The sequence below is a fragment of the Onychomys torridus genome, chromosome 5 (genome assembly GCF_903995425.1).
Source record: "Onychomys torridus chromosome 5, mOncTor1.1, whole genome shotgun sequence".
Lineage (NCBI taxonomy): Eukaryota > Metazoa > Chordata > Mammalia > Rodentia > Cricetidae > Onychomys > Onychomys torridus.
In genome coordinates, this window is record NC_050447.1 from 34,893,905 (window position 1) to 34,918,606 (window position 24,702).

Consider the following 24,702-nt stretch of genomic DNA (forward strand, 5'->3'; position numbering starts at 1 on the left):
CTGGTGTTACCAGTTTGTCATTTAGTTTTACTTGTCCATTTGTATGTGTGGATGGTTTTTAGATTGATTCTTGAAGATTGCTAAACACTTTAGTCACTTGTACATATTGGGCTTCCTCATAGTGCTTGGAGAAAGTGCTGTGCAGTGAAACACATTCGAAAAACTCTACCTTGTGCCCAGTCAGTAAATATATCCAGGTGTTTCCTCTTCTGAAGACATTTTTTAAAATCTATAACAGAAAATGCACAAAGCCTGAAAGCATGCTCAATGCATTTTTTCTCCCTGAGATAAAGTTTCTCTGTAGCTTTGGAGCCTGTCCTGGAACTTGCTTTGTAGACCAGGCTGGCCTCGAACTCACAGAGATCCACCTGCCTCTGCCTCCCGAGTGCTGGGATTAAAGGTGTGTGCCAATGCCAGCCGGCTGCTCAATGAGTTTTTCTTAAGTACATACATCCATGAAATTGCCTTCCAAGTTCTGATAGCCCTCTAGGTGTGTTTTTTCCTAATCAGTACCTCTTCTCTTCCCCAAAGTGATGACTGTAGTGACTTCTAGCTTTTTAATTAATTAATTAATCAATCATTATTAATCTATTTATTTATTTATTTGTTTGTTTGTTGAGCTGGGTATCGAACCCAGGGTCTTGCGCTTGCTAGGCAAGCGCTCTACCACTGAGCTAAATCTCCAACCCCAACTTCTAGCTTTTTGCATAATGTATTGTGTTAGAAAGCATTCCTTTTGCTCACTTATGTATAAGTCTTAGTTATTATGGATTGACTTAGAAATGCCCCCTACAGGCTTATGAACACTTGTCTGCCAACTAGTGGCACTATTTTAGGAGCTGTGAATCTTTTAGGTGGTAGAGCCTAAGCTGACAAAAATAGGTCCCTTGGAGTGGGCCTTTTGAAGTCATACCAGCCCCTGGTTCTAGCCCTCCTCCCCTGCTCTGTGGTATAGACCATTACCGTATGAACCTGCGTCATGTGTTCTGCTACCATGCCTTGCTGCTCATGGACTAGAAATCCCCTGAAGCAGCCACAAGAAGTCTCTCCTCCCTAATGTTGTTTTGTTATAGATTTAATCACACTGATACAATAGTAGCTAATCTGGTGATTATTGCCAAAACCAAAAATTAGAACCTTAACAATCAATCAGATTGTTGTGGGGTATTCACCGGAGAAGATTTGCTAGAACATGGATTTAATCCAATAGAAAGTCTTTATTTGCTGAATTGCAAATAAAGGTGTTTGGGATCCCAGTTCTCAGGACAAGCTTTTAAGCACAAAAACTGTGTCCTGGGTTGACATACTTCAGTTAACAAGATCAGTTGGCCAGAAGAGGAACTACAGAATCCAAGAAGCAAGTTAGTACACTTAGAGACTTTCCCATAACTATGGGCTTTGATGGATTAGGTCTTTTTTTTTTTTCATTTTTGGCAGGCGGCACTGTCTATGTGCAGTTCTACAGCCTGAATGGTACTTCCATCATGGAGTCAGTTGTGCTAAGATCTAGGGGCCTACTAAGGTCTGGGGCCCTGTTAGCAAATAAGTTTTTACGTGTGAGGCATGTTTTCCTATGCTCTGGGGAGGCAGAAGCAGGTGGATCTCTGAGTTTGAGGCCAGCATGGTCTACATAGTAAATTCCAGGACAGCCAGGGCTATGTAGGGGGACCCCATTTCAAAATGTAACAAAAATCAAATAAGCTGCGTACCCATTTTTTCTCTTATCTCTTGCCCCAACTCAAAATAACTATCACTCCTAATTCTGTTCTCATAATTTACTTTTGTTCTCACGTTTCATGGCATCTGTGTGTGTTTTATATATATAAGCATACACATTTCTATTTTTAGTTGTTTTTTTTTTTTAACCTAAAACTATATTATGATAAAAATATGTAGTATAAAATCTACCACCTTACCCTTTACGTTTGTAGGGTGTTTTGTGAGATAGGGTCTTGCTATATAGGGTTAGCAAGAAACAGGTGACCCTCCTGTTTCTATCTCTTGAGTCCTGAGATTTATAGGCATGTACCCATTATGCTGGGCTTGTTTTGTTTTTCTCCTTTTCTTCCTCCTCCTCTTCTTCTTCTTCTTTTTTTTTTTTTTTTGGTGTGTGTGTGTGTGTGTGTGTGTGTGTGTGTGTGTGTGTGAGAGAGAGAGAGAGAGAGAGAGAGAGAGAGAGAGAGAGAGAGAGAGAGAGAGAGATGGGAGGTCAACTGTGTGGCCCTGACTGTCCTGGAACTCATTATGTAGACAAGACTGGCCTCAGACTCATAGAGATCCTCCTACCTTTGCCTCTCCAGTGCTAGGATTAAAGGCATATGCCACTACACTTGGCTTCTTTCTTTTTCCATTCTATTTATTATTTAAATTTTTTTTCACTTTACATACCAACCACTGTTCCCCTTCCCTCACCTTCTCCTGTCTCCCTCCCTCCCTTCTTTACTTTTATTTTATGTGTGTAAGTGTTTTACTTCCATGTATGTCTGTGTTTCACATTGGTGCCTGGTGCCTATGGAGTCCAGAAGAGGGCATTGGATTCCTTGGAGCTGAAATTACAGAGAGTTGTGAGCTGCCATGTGGAGCACCTGAATTGAACCCAGGTCCTCTACCAGAGCAACAAGTGCTCTTAACTGCTGAGCCATCTCTCTAGCCTCTTGGTTTGTTTCTTTTTGGGGGAAGGGGTTTTGAGACAGGGTTTCTCTGTGTAGTTTTGGAGTTTGTCCTGGAACTCACTCTGTAGACCAGGCGGGCCTCCAATTCACAGAGATCACCTGCCTCTGTCTCCTGAGTGCTGGATTAAAAGAGTGTGCCGCTGCTGCCTGGCTTTGGTTTGTTTTGTAATGAGAAGATGGTTTACTTTGTAGAATGAGGAGTTATTTGTTCATGGTTACATCTACTTAAAATTTTATTTATTTTTATACTATTATTGTTGTTGTGTTTGTGTGAATGTGGGCATGCCTTTGCCATTGTACATCCATGGAGGCCAGGGGACAGTTTTAGGAAGTTGGTTTACTGTTCACCGTGAGTTCTGGGGATTAAACTCAGTTTTTCAGGTTTGCACATCAAATGCTTTGCTGGATAAACCATCTTACTGGACTTACATCTACTTCTTGACAGAAATGTCACCCTGTCACTTCTCTGGGACATTTAATCCAGGTAGAACATCCCTGGGCATCTCATATCTGTGTGTCTGCCAGACGTTGCCTTTGCTGTCATTTTATAACATTGTATAAAACATCTTAACTAGAATAACTTGGTCTTCAGTTCAGCTGAGTGATATACTTACTGTATGGCAGCTTTGATTTGATATATTCTTTTTAAATTTTAATTAACTAATTAATTTTGGTTTTTTGAGACAGGGTTTTTCTGTGTAGCTTTGGTGCCTGTCCTGGATCTCACTCTGTAGACCAGGCTGGCCTCGAACTCACAAAGATCCGCCTGGCTCTGCCTCCCAAGTGCTGGGATTAAAGGCGTGAGCCACCACCACCTGGCATTGATATATTCCTTTAAAAAATTTTTAAAACTTTATTCTATGTGTATGGGTGTTTACATGTATGTATATGTCTGTATACCATGTGTGTTCTTGGTGCCTGAACAGGCCAGAAGAGGGCCTCCTCTTCAGAACCCCTGGAACTGGAATGACACACAGTTGTGAGCCCCCAGGTGGGTGCTGGAGACAGAATCTGGGCCTGTATTTGAGCAGCTCGTGCTTTTAACTCCTGAGCCATCTTTCCAGCCCCAGTTTAATACATTCTTAACTCTGAGGCAAGAACCTTTGTAGTATAACCCCTCTTTGATTCTAAAAGCACTTGAGGATATAGCAATATGTAGTCATTCATTTTCCCTAGACAGTATTCAAAGATCGAGGTATGCTGAGTCTGTGCCGGCACTAGGTAGTCATGCCGAAAAGAACTGTTGTGAATAGAATTCTGACTCTTTGTCCTTCATATCAGTTGAAATGAACAGGGAAATTTCATGAGTTCATCTGTTAATGCATTTTTAGTAATGAAAATTATGAACTTTGTAAAGAAAATTATTAAAATACCAACCCAAATATATTTATCCACAAAAATAGCTTATTATGCTTAAAGTTAGAACTGACTGCACATACTACTTAGTTATAGTTGATAATGCTTTTCCAAAGGCTTGCCTCTTTTTCTGCCTATTCTAGTGTTAACAGAAGAAAAAAGTTAAAACATTTTCATGTATCTTTGTGTGTGCTGTGGGTGGGTATGTTTGCATGTGGTGTGTGTGTAGAGGCAGAGGGTGACATCAGTAGTCTTCTTCCCTCGTTGAAGTCAGAGCTCCCTGCTAGTCTAGTTAGCCCAGCTGTCCCCTGTGATCCCTCACCTCTGCCTTCCCAGCTCCGGAACTACAGGCGGGCTGCCAGGTCCACCTGGCCTTTGCTTGACTTCCAGGTTTCACTTATGTGGGATAAGCAGTTTATCCACTGAGCCATCTCTCAGCCTTGAGACATTTTATTTTATTTTTTTCTGAAGCCAGGCACTTTTAGTCCCAGCACTTGGGAGGCAGAGGCAGGTGGCTCTCTGTGAGTTCAAGGACTACCTAGCAAGTTCCTGGACATTCAGGGCTACATAGTGAGACTGTCTCACCACTCCTCCCCTCCAAACAGGTATTTTTTTTATATGATATTTTTTGTTGTTGTTTATTTTATATGTCAGTGTTTTGCCTTCATGTATGTGTGTGTACCACAGATGTGCTTTGGTGCTTGCAGAGGTCAGAAGGTATCAGATCCCCTGGAACCGGAGTTACAGATGGTTGTGGATCCTCATGTGGGTGCTGAGAACTGAACCTGGGTCCTCTGCAAGAGCAACAAGGGCACTTAACCACTGAGCTCCTCTAAAACATTTTTAATTTGACTTTTTCCTTGTGAATTACCAGCCACACACTTATTTCCTGTTTTCTAGTATCAAGGCTCAGAAAAGAATGGTCCTGCTGCATTTCCCAGGCTTATACAGCTTCTGGTTTTTTTGTTTGTTTGGTTGGTTGGTTTATCAAGACAGGGTTTCTCTGTAGCTTTGGAGCCTGTCCTGGACTAGCTCTGTAGACTAGGCTGGCCTGGAACTCACAGAGATCCACCTGCCTCTGCCTCCCGAGTGCTGGGATTACAGGTGTGCGCCACCACTGCCCGGCCACAGCTTCTGTTTTATTCAGAGAAACTTCATTTCAAACAGCAGTTACTAGGTTAAGGGCAACTTGTTTTTAATCATATTTTATTTCTTTTTCAAAAAATTGTCTATTTTTGAGATTGTATTTTAATCACAACATTTCTCTCTCCAAATCCTGTCATATATTCTTCTCTGCTCTCCTTCAAATTTGTGGCCTCTTTTTGCATCAGTTGTTATTGCAGGCATGTATATATTTGTATACACATAGGTATTCCTAAAACCAACCTGTCAAGTGTGTATAAGTTTACTTGTATGTATGTATGTATGTATGTATGTTTGTTTTCAGGGCTGACCATTTGGCACTGGACTATCATTTGGGGTATTCTTCCCTGGGAAGGATTACCTCTCCTCCCAGCTTTACTCAGTCGTAAGGGCAGCTCTTAAGTCCTCACAAGGATCCACCTCTGCCTTCTGTGTGCTGGGGATTAAAGGTGTGTACCACCATGGCTTTTCATTTTGATACAGGTCTGACAGAGTAGCCCCAGCTGGCTTGACTTTAGGATGCTCTTCTCAACCTCTTGTGATGATAGGATTATTGGCCTCTGCTGTCAGGTCTGCTATATCTTCTTACTGTGAAAGCCTGTTTGTTGGGATATGCCATAGGGGAAAATGCCTTCCCAAGTTTTGACATAGAGCAAATTGAGATGAGGTTCCCTATGCAGTGATTTCATTTTATCTCCAGATGAAACAGCTGAATGGCACTCTTACTCCTGTATTAAAATAGCTTAGATGCTGGACTCTCCTGGGTAGAGACCTTTGAGGAGACCAAGATAGAAGCTGTTCCTCAGGGAACTGGCCAGTAAGTGACTGTGACTGGCAGGCAACTTTGAGAGGTTTTGTATTTCTCTTGAATTAGTCTTTAAAACATTAATACTGCTTAAGTGGTTGTTATAAAAAGTAACTAATTGGGGTTGGGGATTTAGCTCAGTGGTAGAGCGCTTGCCTGGCAAGCGCAATGCCCTGGGTTCGGTCCTTAGCTCTGGGGGAAAAAAAACACAAAAAACAAAAACAGTTTGAAAAGACATGGCCACAGTGTTTACCTTGTGCAGCCACAGAGTCCCTTTGGCATTTCCAGGTATCTACTTTTTGTCCTTCTGTCTGTCTGTTTTGAGACAGGGCCTCTCTGCAGCCCTGGAACTCACTGTGTAGGCCAGGCTGGACTGGAATTCAAGAGATCTGCCTGCTTCTACCTCCCAAGTGCTGGGATAGAAAGTGTGCATCGTTATTCCTGGCAGGTGCCAAGTTTTTAAAAATTTATTAGTTTGTGTGTATGTGCACATGGGTGTGCAAGCTGCCCCAAAGCATGTGTGTGGGAAGTCAGAGGACACCTTTTGGAAGTTGGGTGTCTTCATAGGTTCCAGGGATCAAAATCAGGTTGTTAGTGGGGAGATGGCTCAGTAGGAGAAAGCCTACTGAGCCATCTCCCCACTGCCAAGTGTTTGTAGCCCATCCTGTATAATAGCAGTAGCTGTCAAGATAAATACTCTCACTATTCCGTTTACAAGCATGGACGCAATGATATCTCAGTTTCTTTGTAACTTATAACTGTAGAATGTTCTTCCCCTGCCCTACCCACTTACTTATTCTTTTCACTCAAAAGCAGTTTTAAACATACAGAGAAGTTGCAAGAATAACCAGGAAGCTGAGGCAGGAGGAATTCATGCACATGCACACACATACACAAGAGTAAAGTTTTTTAAAAAGGAAAGAGAGAAATAGAATGGGCAAGGGGCATAGCTCATCTGGGAGAGTGCTTGCCTAGCATGAGTGAAGCTCTGGGTTCAATCCTCTTCCTCTGTCTGCCTGTAGTGGCCCACACCTACAGTCCCAGGAAACAGGGAGAGCTGCTTTTTAAGGTCATCCTGGGCTATATATTGAGTTCCAGGTCAACCAAACTACATGAGGCCCCATCTGAACAAAGGAGTCGGGATGAAGGAGGAGGAAGAGGAAGAAGAAAGAAAAATGTAAAAAACAGAATAAAGAATTCCAGAAATTCTGGAGTTCCCACTTGTGGTTTTCAGTGTTGTTTTTGTTGCAGTTTTAATGTTGACAAAGAAAATCAATTATTACCCACACTATGCATTTGGGGCTAGACTATTGTAGAAAATGGTGTTGTGCTCTTCCTGATGCGCCCTCACATGCGGCACACAGTTTGTTCCATTAAATGGAGAAGGGGGAGGGAGCAAGGGGGTGGAAAGAAAAAAGTAGTTTGCTTTTCAGAGAGTGCTCTATTTAGCAAATGCCATTTCCTTCTAGCATCCTGGTGGGGAAGAGGTTCTGCTGGAACAAGCTGGTGCTGATGCAACAGAAAGCTTTGAAGATGTTGGCCACTCCCCTGATGCCAGGGAAATGCTAAAGCAGTACTACATTGGTGATGTCCATCCGGTAAGAACTGTTATATAACTCAGTCACTTATGCAGAGAAAACTACTGGACAGCCATGAACAGATGAGAGAATGAATTATTTAGAGTAGAGATTCATTCAACCTAGCCTCAAGCCTTGTTTTCTACAGAATCATCAAGCTCCTGTGTATCGGAAAAGCCAAGGGAACTGGTTTCTGTCTTCTATTGACTAGGTTTTGTAACTACTAACACCTGTTCCTAAAATAGTGGTTTGGTTATTAACTATGGACTTGTAAGTCCTTCTGTGCTTAGCATTCTAATAGGGGATCCTGATACGCTAAAGGGTGGAGCTGGGCCCATTCTCCAGACCCTGAAATCTCTGAGTAGGAACTAACACATTGCTGGAGTTCATTTAGATCCATCTTCAACATTGTTCTCTCTCTCTCTCTCTCTCTTTTTTTAAACAGAGTGACCTTAAACCTAAAGGTAATAACAAGGTAAGAAGTCATTACTTATGAGTTTCAAGTATTTCTTCCTTTCTCTTTCCCTAAAAAAAGAAAAATATTTATTTATTTATTTATTTATTTATTTATTTATTTATTTAGTTAGTTAGTTAGTTAGTTAGTTAGTTAGTTAGTTATTGAGACAGAGTTTCTCTGTGTAGCTTTGGCTGTCCTGGATCTTGCTCTGTAGACCAGGCTGGCCTTGAACTCACAGAGATCCACCTGCCTCTGCCTCCCGAGTCCCGGGATTAAAGGCGTGCATCACAACTGCCTGGCTCTTAAAAATAATTTAAATAAGAGAAGTAGAAATGGGCTGTAGAGATGGCTCAGTGGTTAAGAACACTGGTTGCCCTTCCAGAGGACCCAGGTTCAAGTCCCAGCATCTACATGGTATAGTTTTTAACTGTCTATAACTTCAGTCCCAAGGGGTCCAGTGTCCTCTTCTGGCTTCTGCTGACATTGCATGCATGTAATGAACAAATGATATTTGTGTAGGCAGAACACCCATACATAAAATAAAAATAAAGGCTAAAAAAGAGAGAGAGCCGGAGTATAGTGGTATATGCAATGAATCCCAGCACTTGGGGAGGCAGAGGCAGGTGGATCTCTGTGAGTTCAAATTTACTTTTATCCAAACCAAAATTCTATTGTTAAGGAATTTGGACTTTGTACCTATTAGGACAAAAGAACAGCTAAATCTTAACAGAAGGAAGCATTTTAACATTTTGGTTGTGAGCCTAACCTTTAATAACTGAGCCATCTCCTCAGCCCAGGAGGAAGCATTTTGTTAATGCTTTGTATGCTTTATTATTGAGACTCCAAAGTATATTTATTGTGGTTTTGAAAGAAATTAGGTTATAAGTTCATTTTAGGAGAAAATCTTATTCTTATATAAAACATGATAAATGCTCTGATTAAATTTTTTTTTCTGCAAGATATCTTCTTTATCTATAAAATAGAGGTTTTCTTTCTGTCCCTATTTCCCCAAATTAATTTTTTTAATTCTGTATGCTCAAATTGTCCCATGCCCTTCCCAGTTTGCTCACTGATGCAGCCAAAACAAAAGATGCTGTATTTGAGTGTTTGAAAACCTTAATGTGCTTTGCCTTATGTACCAAGAAGAAAGCTTAGAAACCTTTTCTACTTCCCACAAGCAGGTGGTGTCATTGCCCATGTTTTCTTCACTTTCTTGTGACTTCTGTCCTTTAGAAGGTTATTACGCTGCCCTCTGACCTGCAGGGAGAGCAGTCAAGGTGTTCCCTAGCTCCTGGTGCACACAATAGAGACTCCCTCATTTCCTCCTTCTAGATTCTCATTCTTCATTGAGCTAGGAAATAATGAACAGGTTTGGCACAGCAATTTGAACTGGCCTTGGCACAAGAATTCTTTCAATTCAAGAGATTGCTTGCTTGGCAGTGTCTGCCTTCTGTTGCTCTGGAATCTAAGTGTTTTTATAAATTAACTCTTCTGTCTTGCTCCTGTGCTACTCTGAACTGTTAAATTACAAGGGCAGATGAAATGCTCTTAAACATTTGTAAGCACTGGTGGTTGCCTTTGTCTTTCCCTTCTCACGCTTTACCCATTCTTGTCTCTTCTTGGGACATTAGAGTAAAATTTGAGCTAATTGTGGCCTTAATTGAACCTGTTCAGAAAATGCCACTCTCAGTTCATTTCATTCAAAGGATACTATAATTTTTTAGAAGAAACACACCTTGAATTTAGCAATCATAAAAGTACCCCCCCCCACACACACACACACAGGGATTCTCTGTGTAGCTTTGGAGCCTGTTCTGAATCTCGTTCTGTAGACCAGGCTGGCCTCAAACTCACAGAGATCCACCTGGCTCTGCCTCCTGAGTGCTAGGATTGAAGGTGTGTGCCACCACCGCCCGGCAAAAGCACTCTTTATGTTGAAAAGAAGAAACATATTTTTATAGTTACTGTGTGTAGAAATCTATCAATTGTTTCTTGTTGCTAGTTTTCTTTCTTAGTAATAATAAAAACAGGAGGCAGTTAGGAACCTTTGTGGGGAGTGGACAGCAGTGTTCCAGAAATTCTGTTGCTTGCATCAACCTAAATTGGGATCCCCTGGAATGAACATGAAAATACAAATCAGTTGCTCATTTCCTGGTCTTTGACTATTCCTGTTCAGAATCTGTTCAGTTGCTGGATTTGTATTTTGACTAGTCTAGGTGGTGGGAAGAAAGCCAAGCACCACACTTTCTGCTGAACGCTGTGCCTGTTACTGCTTTTGAAAAGAGATTGATTAGCTTACATCAAACTGATAGGCCTTGGACTTTTTGCTGTTGTTCCATGCAAGAAGTATAGAAAAAGCCTCTGCGGGCGGTGGTGGCGCACAACTTTAATCCCAGCACTCGGGAGGCAGAGCCAGGTGGTCTCTGTGAGTTTGAGGACTACAGAGTGAGAGCCAAGACAGGCACCAAAACTATACAGAGAGACCCTGTCTCGAAAAACAAACCAAAAAAAAAAAAAAAAAGGAAGGAAGAAAGAAAGAACAAAAGCCTCCTCGACTTGCCAAGTGTTCTGATAATTTGTAGTGTAGCCCCATCCTAGGTTAGGAGGGACCGAAAGCTGGGCTTTCAAGCCTGTTTTTCTACTGCTCCTTGTTCCCAGGGGACTTGTCTCCATTAGGATGATTCTGGCTGTTTGTTTCCAGTCAGGCTGTCTGTTACCCTTCAGGCAAATTAGGCAAAGAAAGCCTTTTGGAAAAATTTCAAGACTACCTGCCAGGTTTTCATAGAATTATATTCCGAACTGATTTTCTTTTCCAGGAAGAAATTCTTGATCCCTCAGTTTATTTCTGTGCTTGATGTTACCAGAAAGGCTGAGAATCAATCTGGGTTCTCACAGGTTGAAACTTTATCCTAGGATATAGGTATCTCTTCCTTCACTTTTTTATCTCTGGTTTAACATTCACCCTCAAGAAGTGGGAGGAAAGCTCATTTATTAGTTCGTTTCTTTTCTTGTGATTCAGGGTTTCTGAATCTGTAAGAAACGATTTTTTAAGCTTCATTAAGCACAGCCTTCCGCTTTATAGTGTGGGTTTAGTTTACATTCTCCTTCCCTTCTGTGGCACCACTTCTGTCCACCTTCATAGAGCCAATCTGCTCTTCCCATGGAGTGGGGCAGCAAGACAGAACCAGACACACTCACTGCTCTGTTTGTAAGTCAGTTTCCATTCCCACATCTTTTGTCCTTTGCTTGTTAGTCAATCTGTCATATCTGCTAGGGATGGCCTTGAACTTCTGACCCTCCTGCCTTCCCTTCTGGAGTCACTGTGCCAAGTCTTTGTTTCCCAATGCTTTTAGAAACAGCTTTTCATGTTACTTTTACTATGGCCAGGTAAATAAGTGGTCATGGTCACTATTGTTTATTTGTAGATTCATAACACCCTAGTTGATAGCCTATATATACTACAATATAAAAATTTTAAAGATTTGTAATTTATAAATCTGACAACAGATACCACAGTTTCGTTTTTGTTTTTGAGATCTGGAACTCAAAGAGATCTGCCTGCCTCTGTCTCCCTAGTTGTAATATAAAAGGTGTGCCATAATGCCTGGATTTAGTCAGTAATAACTATTTAGAATTAAAAAAAAAATTGGTGGTGGTGCACACCTTTAATCTCAGCACCAGGAGGCAGAGGCAGGTGGATCTCCATGAGTTTAAGGACAGCCTGGTCTACAAATTGAGTTCCCTGCCTGGAAAAACAAACAAAACAGACAGACAAAATTGTCCTTTGGGATATGGTGATGCCAAAGGTCACATGGTGAGATTCTTGTCTTCAAAAATAAAAAATTAAAAAGAGAATACTTTGTTTTGATAGTTAGGATGAAGAGAGTCAGTACTTCCAAACCTCCCTAGCCACACGGTGGCAGGTGTGGGCTACAGGAGAGCCTGTTTCAGAAAAGCTCTTTACTGTTCTGTAGGGACAAGGAGTGACTGCTATGATCAAGGACTTCTCCTGGGTTATGACATTGCTCCCTGTAGTTTGTCAGACACTTATGGTCCTTGGAAATTAAGCATAATATGTCATGGCCAGTCACTCTTGGAAAACAAAATACAGTTGTTTTCTGAGCAGTGCCAGAGATAATGCCTTGTGTGAAGTTCTAGAAACAAAATGAGGTATGAGAAGAGCCAGGCAATGCCCTTTCATACTTTCCAAATAGAATTGGTGGGTCATATTTTTCCCCTTAGAGGTCCAAATAAGGGCAATACCGTGCCGGGTGGTGGTGGCACACGCCTGTAATCCCAGCACTCGGGAGGCAGAGGCAGGTGGATCTTTGTGAGTTCGAGGCCAGCCTGGTCTACCAAGCGAGATCCAGGAAAGGCGCAAAGCCACACAGAGAAACCCTGTCTCGAAAAACCAAAAAAATAAAAAATAAAAAAAATTTTAAAAAAGGGCAATACCTTGGGAGGGCTTTTTCTTGAGACAAAGTCTCATGTTACCTGGGATAGTCTCAAACTCACCATATAGCAGATGATGACCTTGAATTTGTCATCCTCTTCACCACCTCCTAAGTTCTGGGATCATTTGTGTGGGACACCACGTCTTGTTAATATGGTATTGATTAAACCCAGGGCTTCATACATACTAGGCGTTCACTCTACCAGGTGAACTGTGCCCCAGCCCTTTTCTAGTGATGTGTTATGTGTATTGTTGCAGCGGGCTTTTTTTTTTTTTCTTGAGACAGTTTCTCAGTATGGATTCTATAGTGAGTTCTTAAGAGAATCTAGAAATTTGTATTAGGGAGTGTTTCTTGTTTTTAAATTCTGTCATGTCAACAGAGAAGTGTTTTTATATACAACTAGACTGACTACAGGGACATATACTTTGTGAAGCAGTAATTACTGAACTGTATTTTCATCTAGAAAAAGTATTGTTTGGGACTGAAGTGAAGAGTTTAAGGACTGAAGTTTGGCTCAGCAGTTAGAGTGCATGCTGCTCTTTTAGAGGACTGAAGTTTAATTCTCACTATCCTTATTAGGTAGCTTAACAGCCTAAGGGACCCTATACCCTCGTTTAGCCTCACATACATACTCACACATAGACATAATGTACTTATAATCACCAGTAATAACACAGTTTTTGTTGAAAAAGAAATGATTTTCAGTAAAAGCGTGAAGTATGCTAAAACTTCACAAGAAGGCTGTTCCCAAGATTATATACTACACGATCTATGTAATTGGGTCTATAAAATATTTAAATCTTAAGTCTTCTGTCCTCTAACTTTTTAAGTGGTAACGTGCACCTAATAATAAATTCAAGCCAGGTGGTGGTGGCGCACACCTTTAATCTGAGCACTCGGGAGGCAGAGCCAGGAGGATCTCTGTAGGTTCGAGGCCAGCCTGGTCTACAGAGTGAGATCCAGGACATGCACCAAAACAACACAGAGAAACACTGTCTGGAAAAAAAAAAAAAAGAAAGAAAGAAAGAAAGAAAGAAAAAGAAAAAGAAAACATTAGAGAATACACACTTAAGGAATGTGGTAAACTTCATCACAGAACATAAAGGTAGCAAAGAAAGAGCCGAATTTATGATTATGAAGCATTAAAATAGAGATACGGTATCATCAGCTAATCACAGATTATACTTAGGCTTTCAAAAGCATAAATAACAGATGCATAAAATGTATAAGGAGGGGTTGGGGATTTAGCTCAGTGGTAGAGCACTTGCCTAGCAAGCGCAAGGCCCTGGGTAGGATCTTCAGCTCAAAAAAAAAAAAAGTATAAGGAGCTTGTGATTCATTCCTAAACTGTATTTGCTATTCAAAGAGGATTCTAAGTATTTAAAACTTAAGCCTCAAGAAAAGAAAAAACAAAACAAAAAAAAACGAAAAAACCCCAAAACTTAAGTCTCAACACATCTTCAATAAACCTAACAGTAGTTCCCTAGCTTTTTACTTGCTCACTATGGCGATTCTGTGGCCACTGACTTAAGAAAAACAAATCAGGAACTTTTTATTTAAAACAATACTGGAAAAGACTCTCCCAGAATTATACCATGACCCCTATATCACAATGTACTATTATATAAATTTTATTTTTGTTTGTTTTTTGTTTCCAAAACAAGATTTCTCTGTGTAGCCCTAGTATACTGGAACTCATTCTGTAGAACAGGCTAGCCTCAAACTCAGAAATCCACCTGCCTCTGCCCCTCCTCCACTGACCCCAACATCCCTGTCCATGACCGCAGACAGACATTCCTTCTCATTTTCCCAGTGTTTCTTGAGAAATACCTGGGAAACATTCTTTTGTGGAGCTAGTGAAAGAGGAAGAGATGGGTGTGTGGTAGTGGTGCCCTGCAGTCTCTCTAGACGTGAGAGAACGCTGTTTCTTCTGCTGATCTTAAAGGTCTTGCTAAAATGCCTTGGCTCAGTGCTGGAGTAATGATTTTAGAATTTAAGTTCATCTGAATTTTCACTCTACAAACAATGAAGCTGGTTAGCCCTGAGCTAGAAATACTATATATAGTTCAGATTGGGCAGATTTATAAAAAGTCTATGTGGGACTGGAGAAATGGCACAGTGGTTAGAGCACTGGCTGCTCTTTCAGAGGACTGGGGTTGAGTTCCCAGAACCAATGTGGCAGCTTACAACTGTCTAGAACTCTCATTTGAGAGGATCCAACACTCTTCTAATTTCCATGGGCATTGCACCCATGTTGTGTACATACATATATGCAAGCACACACTCATACACATAAGATAAACAAAAAACCATTACAGAAGTTTACTTGGTGTGCTAGATAGTTTTTTGTTTGTTTGTTTTTTGTTTGTTTATTGGTTTGTTAGTTGGTTTTTTGAGACAGGATTTCTCTGTGGAACAGTCCTGGCTATCCTAGAGCTCACTCTATAGAGCAGTCTGGTCTTGAACTCAGAGATCCACCTCCTTTGCCTCTGCCTCCCAAGTGCTGAGATTAAAGGTGTGCACCACCACTACCTGGCCTGTGCTGGATAGTTTTATGTCAAGTTGGCACAAGCTAAAGTCATCTGAGAGGAGGGGACCTCAATTAGGAAAATACCTCCATAGGAAGTAGGTCATTTTCTTAATTGGTGATTGATGGGCCCAGTCCATTGTGGGTGGTGCCATCCCTGGGCAGGTTCTCTATGTAAGCAGGCTGAGTAAGCCATGAGGAGCAAGCAAGTAAGCAGCACTGTAACCTCCATGGCCTCTGCATCAGCTCCTGCTTCTAGTCCCTGCCCTGTGTGAGTTCCTGCCCTCATTGCTTTTGATGATGAACTGTTGTATAGAATTGTGAGCAAAGTAAACGTTGCTTTTGGTCATGGTGTTTCATCACCACAATAGTAACCTTAACCAAAACACTTGGGCATAAAATATTTCCTGTGGTTAGAGTTTTCCTTTTACCCTACAAATCCCATCTTTAGTAATATTGTTCATTAAAATCAATAAGTAAATAAGTATATTTTTATGAAGAATTAAACCCTTAATACCTTGTGCTTTAGGACTGAGTTTTGTTTTAAATTTTGTGTGTTGTATTTGTATATGTTTTGTGGATATGTGCACACAGGTGCATGAGCTCAGGTCATCATGCAGCAGGCAGTTTACTGACTAGCCTCAGTGCAGGAACCAGTTTGATGTGAGCAGTCAGTTTGTTTTGTTTTTGAGACAGGGTCTTGAATAGCCCATACTGGCCTTGGGCTCTTAATCCCCCTGCCTTTACCTCCCAAGTGCTGTAAGTACAGGTGTGCCATCATGCTCAGCCAAGCAGTTAATTTTTATTATTAATAATATTGGGCCAAAATAGCTGGGCAGTGGTAGCACACGCCTTTAATCCCAGCACTTGGGAGGCAGAGGCAGGCGGATCTCTGTGAGTTCAAGGCCAGTCTGAACTACAGATCAAGATCCACGACAGGCACTAAAACTACACAGAGAAACCTTGTCTCAAAAACAAAATAAAACCAAACAAAAACAAAACAGAAAAGGGCTGGAGAGATGGCTTAGAGACTAAGAGCACTGACTGCTCTTCCAGTGGTCCTGAGTTCAATTCCCAGCAACCACATGGTAGCTCACAACCGTCTGTAATGAGATCTGGTGCCCTCTTCTGGTCATTCATGCTGTATACAAAATAAATAAATCTTAATACAAAAAAAAAAACCAGAAAAGGAACCATGGACCTATTAGCAGCCGTATTCCATTTACCTCCCAACCCCTCTTGACCAGCATAAGGCAGCTGCTGACCTTATGTTTCAATTCATTGTCCATATAAATGGACTTACATAATAGATGGCCTTTTGTGTCTGCCCCTTATCACTTAGCATAGCATAATGTTTCGAAGGTTCATCCATGTTGTTGCGTACATCAGTAATTGCTTTTTAGTCCCAAAATGTATTTATTTATGTATCTGGGTGTTTTGTTTGCATGCATGTCAGTGTATTGTGCATATTACCTGGTGCTTGTGGAGGCCAGAAGAGGGCATCAGATTCCTATGGGACTGCAGTTACGGACAGTTGTAAGCCACTATGTGGGTGCTGGGAATTGAACCCAGGTCCTCCAGAAGAACAGCCATTGCTCTTAACTGCTGAATCATCTCTCCAGCCTCCAAAATCTAATTTTTAAGATTATTTGGATCAAGTTATCATGATGCACACTTGTAATCTCAGCATTTAGGAGGCCAAAGCAGAAGGGTCTTGAGTTTAAGGCCAGCTTAGACTATGCAGAGTGAATCTATATTTAAAAAACAAAAACAAAAAAAATAAATAAAAGATTCATTTAGTATTTTTTTCTTTAACTGCTCTTTCCCTTTTCATTGTTAAATAATTCCAGGTTGGAGAAATGGCTCAGTAGTTAAGAGCTTTGCTTGCTCTTGCAGAAGATCCAGGTTCTACTCCCAGGAACCATATGGAGGTTTTCAAATATTTATAACACCAGTTCCAGGGTGTCCAACACCCTGCTCCTGATGCACATACATACATGCAAGTAAATACTTAACACATAACATTAAATAAATGTTTTTTAAAAAAAAGGTTAAATAATCCCCAAAGTCCCTAGTTTTGATTTCAAAAAGTAAGCTAGGTCATTTCTGTAAACTGTGAAGTAGTAGTCTGCATATCCAAGAGCATTTGACAGTTGATAGTTTTGCAAGAGAATATTTGACGACTTTTTAAAATGTTTTCAGAAATTGTGCTCTTAGCTATGCTATGGTAAGTCCAGTTAAATAGGACTGTCTGGGCTGGAGAGATGGCTCAAAGGTTAAGAACACTGGCTGTTCTTCCATAGGTCCTAAGTTCAATTCCCAGAACCCATATAGTGGCTCACAACCATCTGTAATGGGCTCTGGCTCCCTCTTCTGGCCTGCAGGGATACATGCAAACAGAACACTGTATACATAATAAATAAATAATTAAAAATAAATAAATAGGACTGTCATTATGACCCAAAATATTAGTCCATTTCAATAGACTTGTTTTGTTTGTTTTGTGACAGGGTTTCTCTGCATAGCCCTGGCTGTCCCTGGAACTCACTCTGTAGACCAGGGTGGCCTTGAACTCACAGAGATCCACCTGCCTCTGCCTCCCAAGTACTGATATTAAAGGTGTGTAGCACCATCACCCAGCCATTTCAAAAGACTTTCATCAATGATATTTTTACATGTAAAAAGCTTAGGTCATTTCTATGTTCTCTTTAGTAATTATTCACTAAGAAAAACCAATGTATTATTAGAAATAGAAGATTTTAAGCCTATTACCTAGAGGCTATAGGCATCAAATGTGTGAAGGAAATTCTGTTATTATCTACAGTTTATCTAGATATCCAAGAAGCCTTACATGCACTGTACTAATGTTCTCTTTCTGTTATTTTTGAACATGTGACTTCTTCAGGATCCTTCAAAGAGCAGTACGTGCAAAAGGTTAGTATCTCCCTGGGAGTTCCTTACACTCTACATAATGTCTGGCAAGAGGTTCTTTTTAAGTGTACATTTGGGACTGGAGATGACTCGGCAACAAAGAGCATTGGCTGTTTTTCTAGAGGACCTGGGTTTGAGTCCTAGCACCTACATGGTGGCTCACAACCATCTCTAACTCTAGCTCAGGGGGTGGGGATGGGACCTGATGCCCTCTTCTGGCCTCTGGACATTAGGCATGCATATTATACAGACAGACATGTAGGCGAAATATCTATATGCATAAAATTTAGAAAGAAAAACCAAAGAAAGAATTCCTGTGCAGATACAGGCAGCAGCAGTTGGTTTTGGGGCGGGAAGGGTATTACTTATTTTAAAAGTAGGATGTGAAGTTGGGAGGGAGGAGGGTGGAGCTGATCCGTGGTCCTCCCTCTCCTAACGCTGCCACCCTCTAGTACAGCTCCTCATGCTGTGGTGACCGCACCACACAGTTGTTTCTGTTGCCACTTCATGACTGTAATTTTCCTGCTGTTGTGAAACATAATGTAAGTATCTGTTTTCTGATGGTCTTAAGTGACCCTGTGAAAGTGTCATTCAACCCCAAAGGGGTTGAGGGTGGTAGTGGAAGGCTGTCACCATAATATAACATAGAATGTATGAGATCTTCAAAGAATCAATGTTGTTTTTAAAGAATTATTATGCAAAACACATAAAGAATCTTGCAAATAAAGTTTTAAAAATATCCCAATAGAATATGCAAAAAGATTTGCATTTAAATACTTTACTCAAAGGCATGTGGAAAAGGTTTGGTGTCATATCACTAAAATCTATTTCACACCTAGGAGGTGGGCAAAAACTAGAGCTCCTACACATAAGAAGACTTGCTTCTTAGGAAGTGAGTTACCAAGACTCTTAATCCCTCTTCTGGGAGCACTCACTTTGAGAACATTTTGGCAGTGTCTAGTAAATAACTTTTGACCTAACAATTCCATTTCTACGGGAGCTACAATAGAAACCTGTCACAAATCAGAGCATAGTGTGCCTGCCTTGTAGTCCCAACTACTGGGAGGATTGTTTGACCCAGGAGTTTTGAGATCAACCTTGGCAACATAGTAAGACTATCATCCAAAAGAAAGGTACATGGAAACAGATACATGAATATTTATAGCTGGGGCTGGAGAGATGGCTCAGTGGTAAAGAGCATTGTCTGCTCTTGGAGAGGACCCAGGTTTGGTTCTAGCACCCTCATGGCAGTTCACTACCAGCTCTATAACTCCAGGGGGATCTGACACCTTCTGACCTTGGAGAGTGCCAGGAACTCGTGTGGTGTACATACATATAGTCAGGCAAAACACCCATGTACATAAACTAAATCAATTATAAATAATTTTTAAAAATGTCAGGTGTGGTGGATGATGCACACCTTTAGTCCCAGAGTTTGAGAGGAGAGGCAGGTGGATGTTGGTCAGTTCAAGATTAGCCTGGTCTACATAGGGAACTCCAGGCCAGCCAAGGCTGTAGAGTGAGACCCTATCCAAAAAAATATATATATTTATAGTAACATTACTTAAGACATTCAGACACTGGAAAAACTTTAAATATCTATTGAATGAGTAATAAAATGAACTCTAGTATAGTCACATGGTAAAATAATACTGAATAATGAAAATTAACAAATCACAATTATTTGCAATAACCTGGATGAATCTCCAGGAAAAAATGCTGTCTCTGGCACAACATTATTATTGGTGCTCAGTCTCTTTGAGCCCATGGAAGTGCAATTCTTGTTTGTCTTCACACTTAAACAGTAGCAAAAGTGATGTGAGGCTGGGTGGCAACTCTTCTCTTTGTACTGGTGTTTGACTGGGGGTCCTCTCTTTGGACTCTAGTCTTTCCTGGTTGCTCTTCAGAAAGCCTCAATTACTTAAGGGTTCCCGTGTTCCACAGTCTCTGCTGTCTTGGCTTTTTAAGCAAAGCTGCCTGCCTGCCTGTCATTCTCGTTTGTTGGGAGTAACTTGCCATTGTACTTCTGTGTGCACTGTGTTAGATGTGTTTAGGCAAAGAGATAATTTTTGTTAACAATCTCAGCTGGCTTTGTTTGTTTGGAACTTTTTTATACCAAGATTGGATATGTCTTAAATAGAGGGGCAGCCAAATCATTTGGGTCACAAAAAATCTTACAGCTTAAGTCTGGCAGAGCTAATAAGCTCTAGTAAAGAATTGTTTTAAGGAGGCTGGAAAGATGACTCAGCAGTTAAGAGCACTTGCTACTCTTCTGGAGGACCTAGGTTCAGTTCCGTGTACCCACATGGCAGCTCACAACAGTCTGTAATTCCAGTTCCAGAGGATCTGACACCTTCTGGTCTCAGGCACAGGGCATGCAACTGTATAGAGGCTTACATACAAACCAAACACTCATACACTATACGTGTGTGTGTGTGTGTGTGTGTGTGTGTGTGTGTGTGTGTGTGTACGTGTGTACACATAGAGTAAGAATTGTTTTAAGCAGCGTGGTGTCTCCTCTGAAACTCCTAAGGGAAGTCACCTGCAGCACTTCTCGTGGCATTGCTACTTGCTTAACTTCTTTTAGAACAACCTGTGCACTCTTTGTATATCCTCATTACTATCCAAAATTAAAACTAGACATTAAGAAGTTAGAGAGATTAAGGCTCAGTAATTAAGAGCAATTGCTGCTCTTGCAGAAGATCTAGCAACCATCCACAACTCCAGTTCCAGGGAGATCTGATGCCCTCTTTTGACCTCTGAGGGTACCACAACCCCACATGGTGCATATACATTCATACAGGCAAAATACTCACAGATATAAAATAAATAATACATGTTAAAAAAAACAAATAAAACTAGACATTGAGAGCCTGACCACCTGACTTCCATTACCAGCTTCTTACTTGGGATGCAATAATAGGATAGATAATATTAATATCTATATGGGGTCTGACCCCTAGCACCATACACATAAAAATTAATATTGCAATGTAATAATTTGTAAAAAAAAAAATCACAAAAGCAAATTTTAATATCTATAACCCCCATCACCCAGAAATAACTGTTATGTCTTCATAGAAACACCTAGAAAGGTATTTATGTATATCTAGTTGTTTTTTTTGTTTGTTTTTTGTTTTTGTTTTTGTTTTTGTTTTTTGTTTTTTGGAGCTGAAGATCAAACCCAGGGCCTTGCACTTGCTCTACCACTGAGCTAAATCCCCAAACCCTGGTTTTTTTGTTTTGTTTTGTTTTTTTAAACACCAGAGCAACTGTGAACTTTTTTCTAATATTTGTGTGTATTTGCATGCATGTGTGTGCATGGGATGCAGATTTCATCCTCAGGAACATGGTCTCCAAGACATGGCCTCTCATTGTCCTAGAGCTCACTCGTTAGGCTAGACTGGCACATACCAGGGATCTGCCCATCTTTATCTCCCCAGCACTGAACTTTCAAGCATAGGCACTGTTCCCTGAAGTTTTACTGGAGTTCTGGGGATCATACTTAAGTCCTTAACTTACTGTCTCCTCCTCAAACTCTTGATCTTCCTGCCTCAGCACCCAAATGCTGGGATTATGGCATGTGTGTGTTTCGTTTTTGTTCTGTTCTGTTTGTTTGTTTGACAGCATCTTGATTCATAGCTGGGTTGGGCTAGCATTTACAGTGTAGCCCAGGCTAGCCTTTAAGTTGCAGCAATTCTCCTGCCTCAACTTCAGGAGTGCTGGGTTTGCAGGCATGTACCACACTCTGTGTCTGTTTTGATAGCATACTCTGCATTCTCCTCTTGTATTCTGGTGCTAGTGCCCAAACCCAGGCCTCTGCATGGTAGGCAAGCATTTGCCACTGAGCTACAGCCTTGGTTTCTGTTTCTGTTTTTGTTTTTTGAGTTGGGTGTCACTCTGTGGCCTTGAACTCTCAGATATTTACTTGCTTTTGCCTCCAGAGTGCTGGGTTAAATGCGTATACGACCTCTCCCTGCAAGTTAAGTCTTTCATTTTTTTACATCCTTTTTAAAAAGAAGGCTTTGGGCCTGCAAGATGGCTCAACAAGTAAAGACACCTGCCAAGTCTGGGGACTGAGGTTCCCATGTGCCAGGAGAGAGCCATTCCCACATGTCCCTCTGAGTTCCACATGCACATCACACCATGCCTGAGCACATCTGTGCACAGGCACAGATAAATGGAGAGTTGTGGTTTTTGTTTGTTTTCCTTTCAAATACTGTGTGGTAAAAGTTTAAGAGAAAATCAAGGTAAATCAAATCAAGACCCCTATCTCATGAGTTTTAAAACATAGGTGCTGAAAAACATTCTGTTATTTGGATAAAATAGTCTTAACTTCATTGCTTTTTCTTCTTGCTCCAGTTGCTGGGCATATTGGATTCTCCCCATCGTGGGCGCTATTTTTATAGGTTTCCTGTATCGTCACTTCACGAGCGACAGCAAATCCTCCTGAGGAGACCGTGCTGAAGTGTGGGAGCACATGCTCCAGGGAGTGAGAAGTAAAGACTGACTTTGGAGGCTGCAGCAATGCTCCCTCCTTGAATCCTGCCAGTTCCCTCAAATTGAAGCCAAGATGGTTGTCCGGATGTCTATCCTCCTTCGATCTAGGACCAGGGTCCTTCTCCAGCCAGAGCCTGATGCCCAGAGCAGCTACTCACATTGTGTCCTTGCCAGGGTTTCTTCTCACTGGCTTCTACTTGTTCCCTTCATTTCAAGAGTTAGTACTGATGATTAGAGTTCCTATGTGGTATTGACATGGCCTTTGGGGACAAGATATGATTTCTGATCCTTTGAATTTGCATTAGATATATTTAAGGGAACAGTACTCTAGTTTTGAATCTTTTCCTGTTTTTCTTTTAAGTAAATGTATTACTTTTTAATTTTGTCATTTATCATAAGTGGTTTAATTCATGAAGTTAAGATATGTCTCTTATTTAAAACATAGCTGCCAAATTATCTTATTTATGATTATTAAAAGTAAGGGACCTGAAAGATAGATCTTAGGGTAAAAGCAATTGCCACAAAGCCTGATGACCTGAGTTTCATTTCCTGGACCCTCATGGTAAAAGGAGAGAATCAATTCCCAAAAGTTGTTTTCTGACCTCCACGTGGATGCTGTGGCCCTAGTGTACACACACAGGTACACACTTTTAGACGTAACACACACAGGCACTAGCCAAGCACACATTAAACAATTGTAATTTTAAAAATATATAAGAAAAATAAATAAATAAACATAAAAGGACTGTGTGGTTCTCTCCCTCCCAGCTAGTGTAGCTGATGACACCTACCGTCCCTCAGTCCAGCTGCCTTCTTCCCAAGAGTGCTTTACAAAACTCTGCATCCCTTTGTTTCTTAGGTGTAGAAGAGCTGAAGAAAGGGACTGGTGAGTTAAGGTGAATTCAGAATAATCTCTTTTAAAAAGGAACAAAACACCACTTACAGGACAACAGTTTGAAGAAGTGAGCAACATGCTCTCTCTGGCCCAACACCAGTTTCTGATGGTCTTCCACCCTGGCTGTCTTTACTGGGGAAAGATGAGTGTTACCATGGAGCTTCCCTAAAGCCTGGGATTATGTCTGTGGGGCTTCACGGAAGGCTCTTGCTGCTTTTCTGTTTACCCATGAACAAAGTTTTGATTCCCTGTTTTACCAAAGTAAGAGACTCAAGTTTGGCCTTATCTCGGTAAAATACCTTACATATGAATGTCTTTGTCGGGGCATGCCACTTCAGATCAGGAGACTTCTGTTCTCGTCTGTGGTTTACCTCCATGGCTCCAACTTGGTGATCTTGTTCTACTTTTCTTTTGAGGATTATGATAAGTCCGGAAGCTTTTTCCCCCCTCCCTTGGATATGAATTTCATTGGAAAGTAGTTAATCGTTTAAAATTACTGTTTCTCATTGGCCCAGGCATTTTCCTGGCATCTTTGACTTTATTCTTTTCCCCGTGGCGGTACCTGACAGTTTTCCAGCTGTTTTTACCCATTAGCTATGATTTTCCAGCACATCCTTTGTTCAGTAGCAGTCTGCTTCTGGGCTGTTGTCACATCCAGCAGGAAGCCATTGGATTCTAGAAGGACCAGAGATGCGGGGAAGTGTCTCCTGCCTCCCTTCCAGCTTGTCAGGGCCTTGACAGGACAGGAAAGTGCACATTAAACCAATCTGCTCATACAAGCTATTTAAGAAAAAGTTCAGCCCAGGACTTCTATCCTGTGATTTAACAGTTGAATGAATTGAGAATTCATCAAAATAACATTAGCCTTTTCCTTACATACTCGGATATGATATTTTAGAGTAACTTCTAGATGACTTTTATATATCAGGGATACAGACTTAAACTTTCTCTTTAGAGATGTTTGTGATATGATAGACTGAAAGAGTCCTCATTCTGTAACAAGTGGTGTGACTGAGTACGCCTCCACTTAAAGGCAAGGAAGGCTTGTGTGCAGCAAGGCCTGGAGTCCACTCCTGTGCTTGCCAGGCCACATGGAAAGAGCAGAGGCACATGGAGGTACAGGAAGGGAATGTTCAAGCTGACACTAAGCCTGAAGATAACTTGGATCAGTTATGATGAATGTGTTGGCAATCGCTTCACATCCAGTGAAAAACTTCTGGTTATAGGAAATGTTAAGAACTGTTTTTGGCTGGGCGGTGGTGGCGCACGCCTTTAATCCCAGCACTTGTAAGGCAGAGGCAGAAGGATCTCTGAGTTCAAGGCCAGCTTGGTCTACAGAGCAAGTTCCAGGACAGCCAGAACTATATAGAAAGACCCTGTCTCAA

At 41.1% G+C, this 24,702-nt stretch overlaps 1 protein-coding gene across 1 annotated transcript in view; it reads left to right on the forward strand.

Moving 5' to 3' along the window:
• The window catches only part of LOC118584347 (cytochrome b5 type B), a 38,027-nt gene extending 15,038 nt beyond the window's left edge, over window positions 1–22,989 (forward strand). Inside the window, exons 2-5 of the mRNA XM_036188532.1 lie at window positions 7,446–7,574; window positions 7,999–8,028; window positions 17,897–17,925; window positions 22,285–22,989. Of these exons, the coding sequence (XP_036044425.1) occupies window positions 7,446–7,574; window positions 7,999–8,028; window positions 17,897–17,925; window positions 22,285–22,375 (279 nt within the window). The 3' untranslated portion in view covers window positions 22,376–22,989. The remainder of the gene's footprint in view (window positions 1–7,445; window positions 7,575–7,998; window positions 8,029–17,896; window positions 17,926–22,284) is intronic.
• The last annotated feature ends 1,713 nt before the right edge of the window (window positions 22,990–24,702 follow it).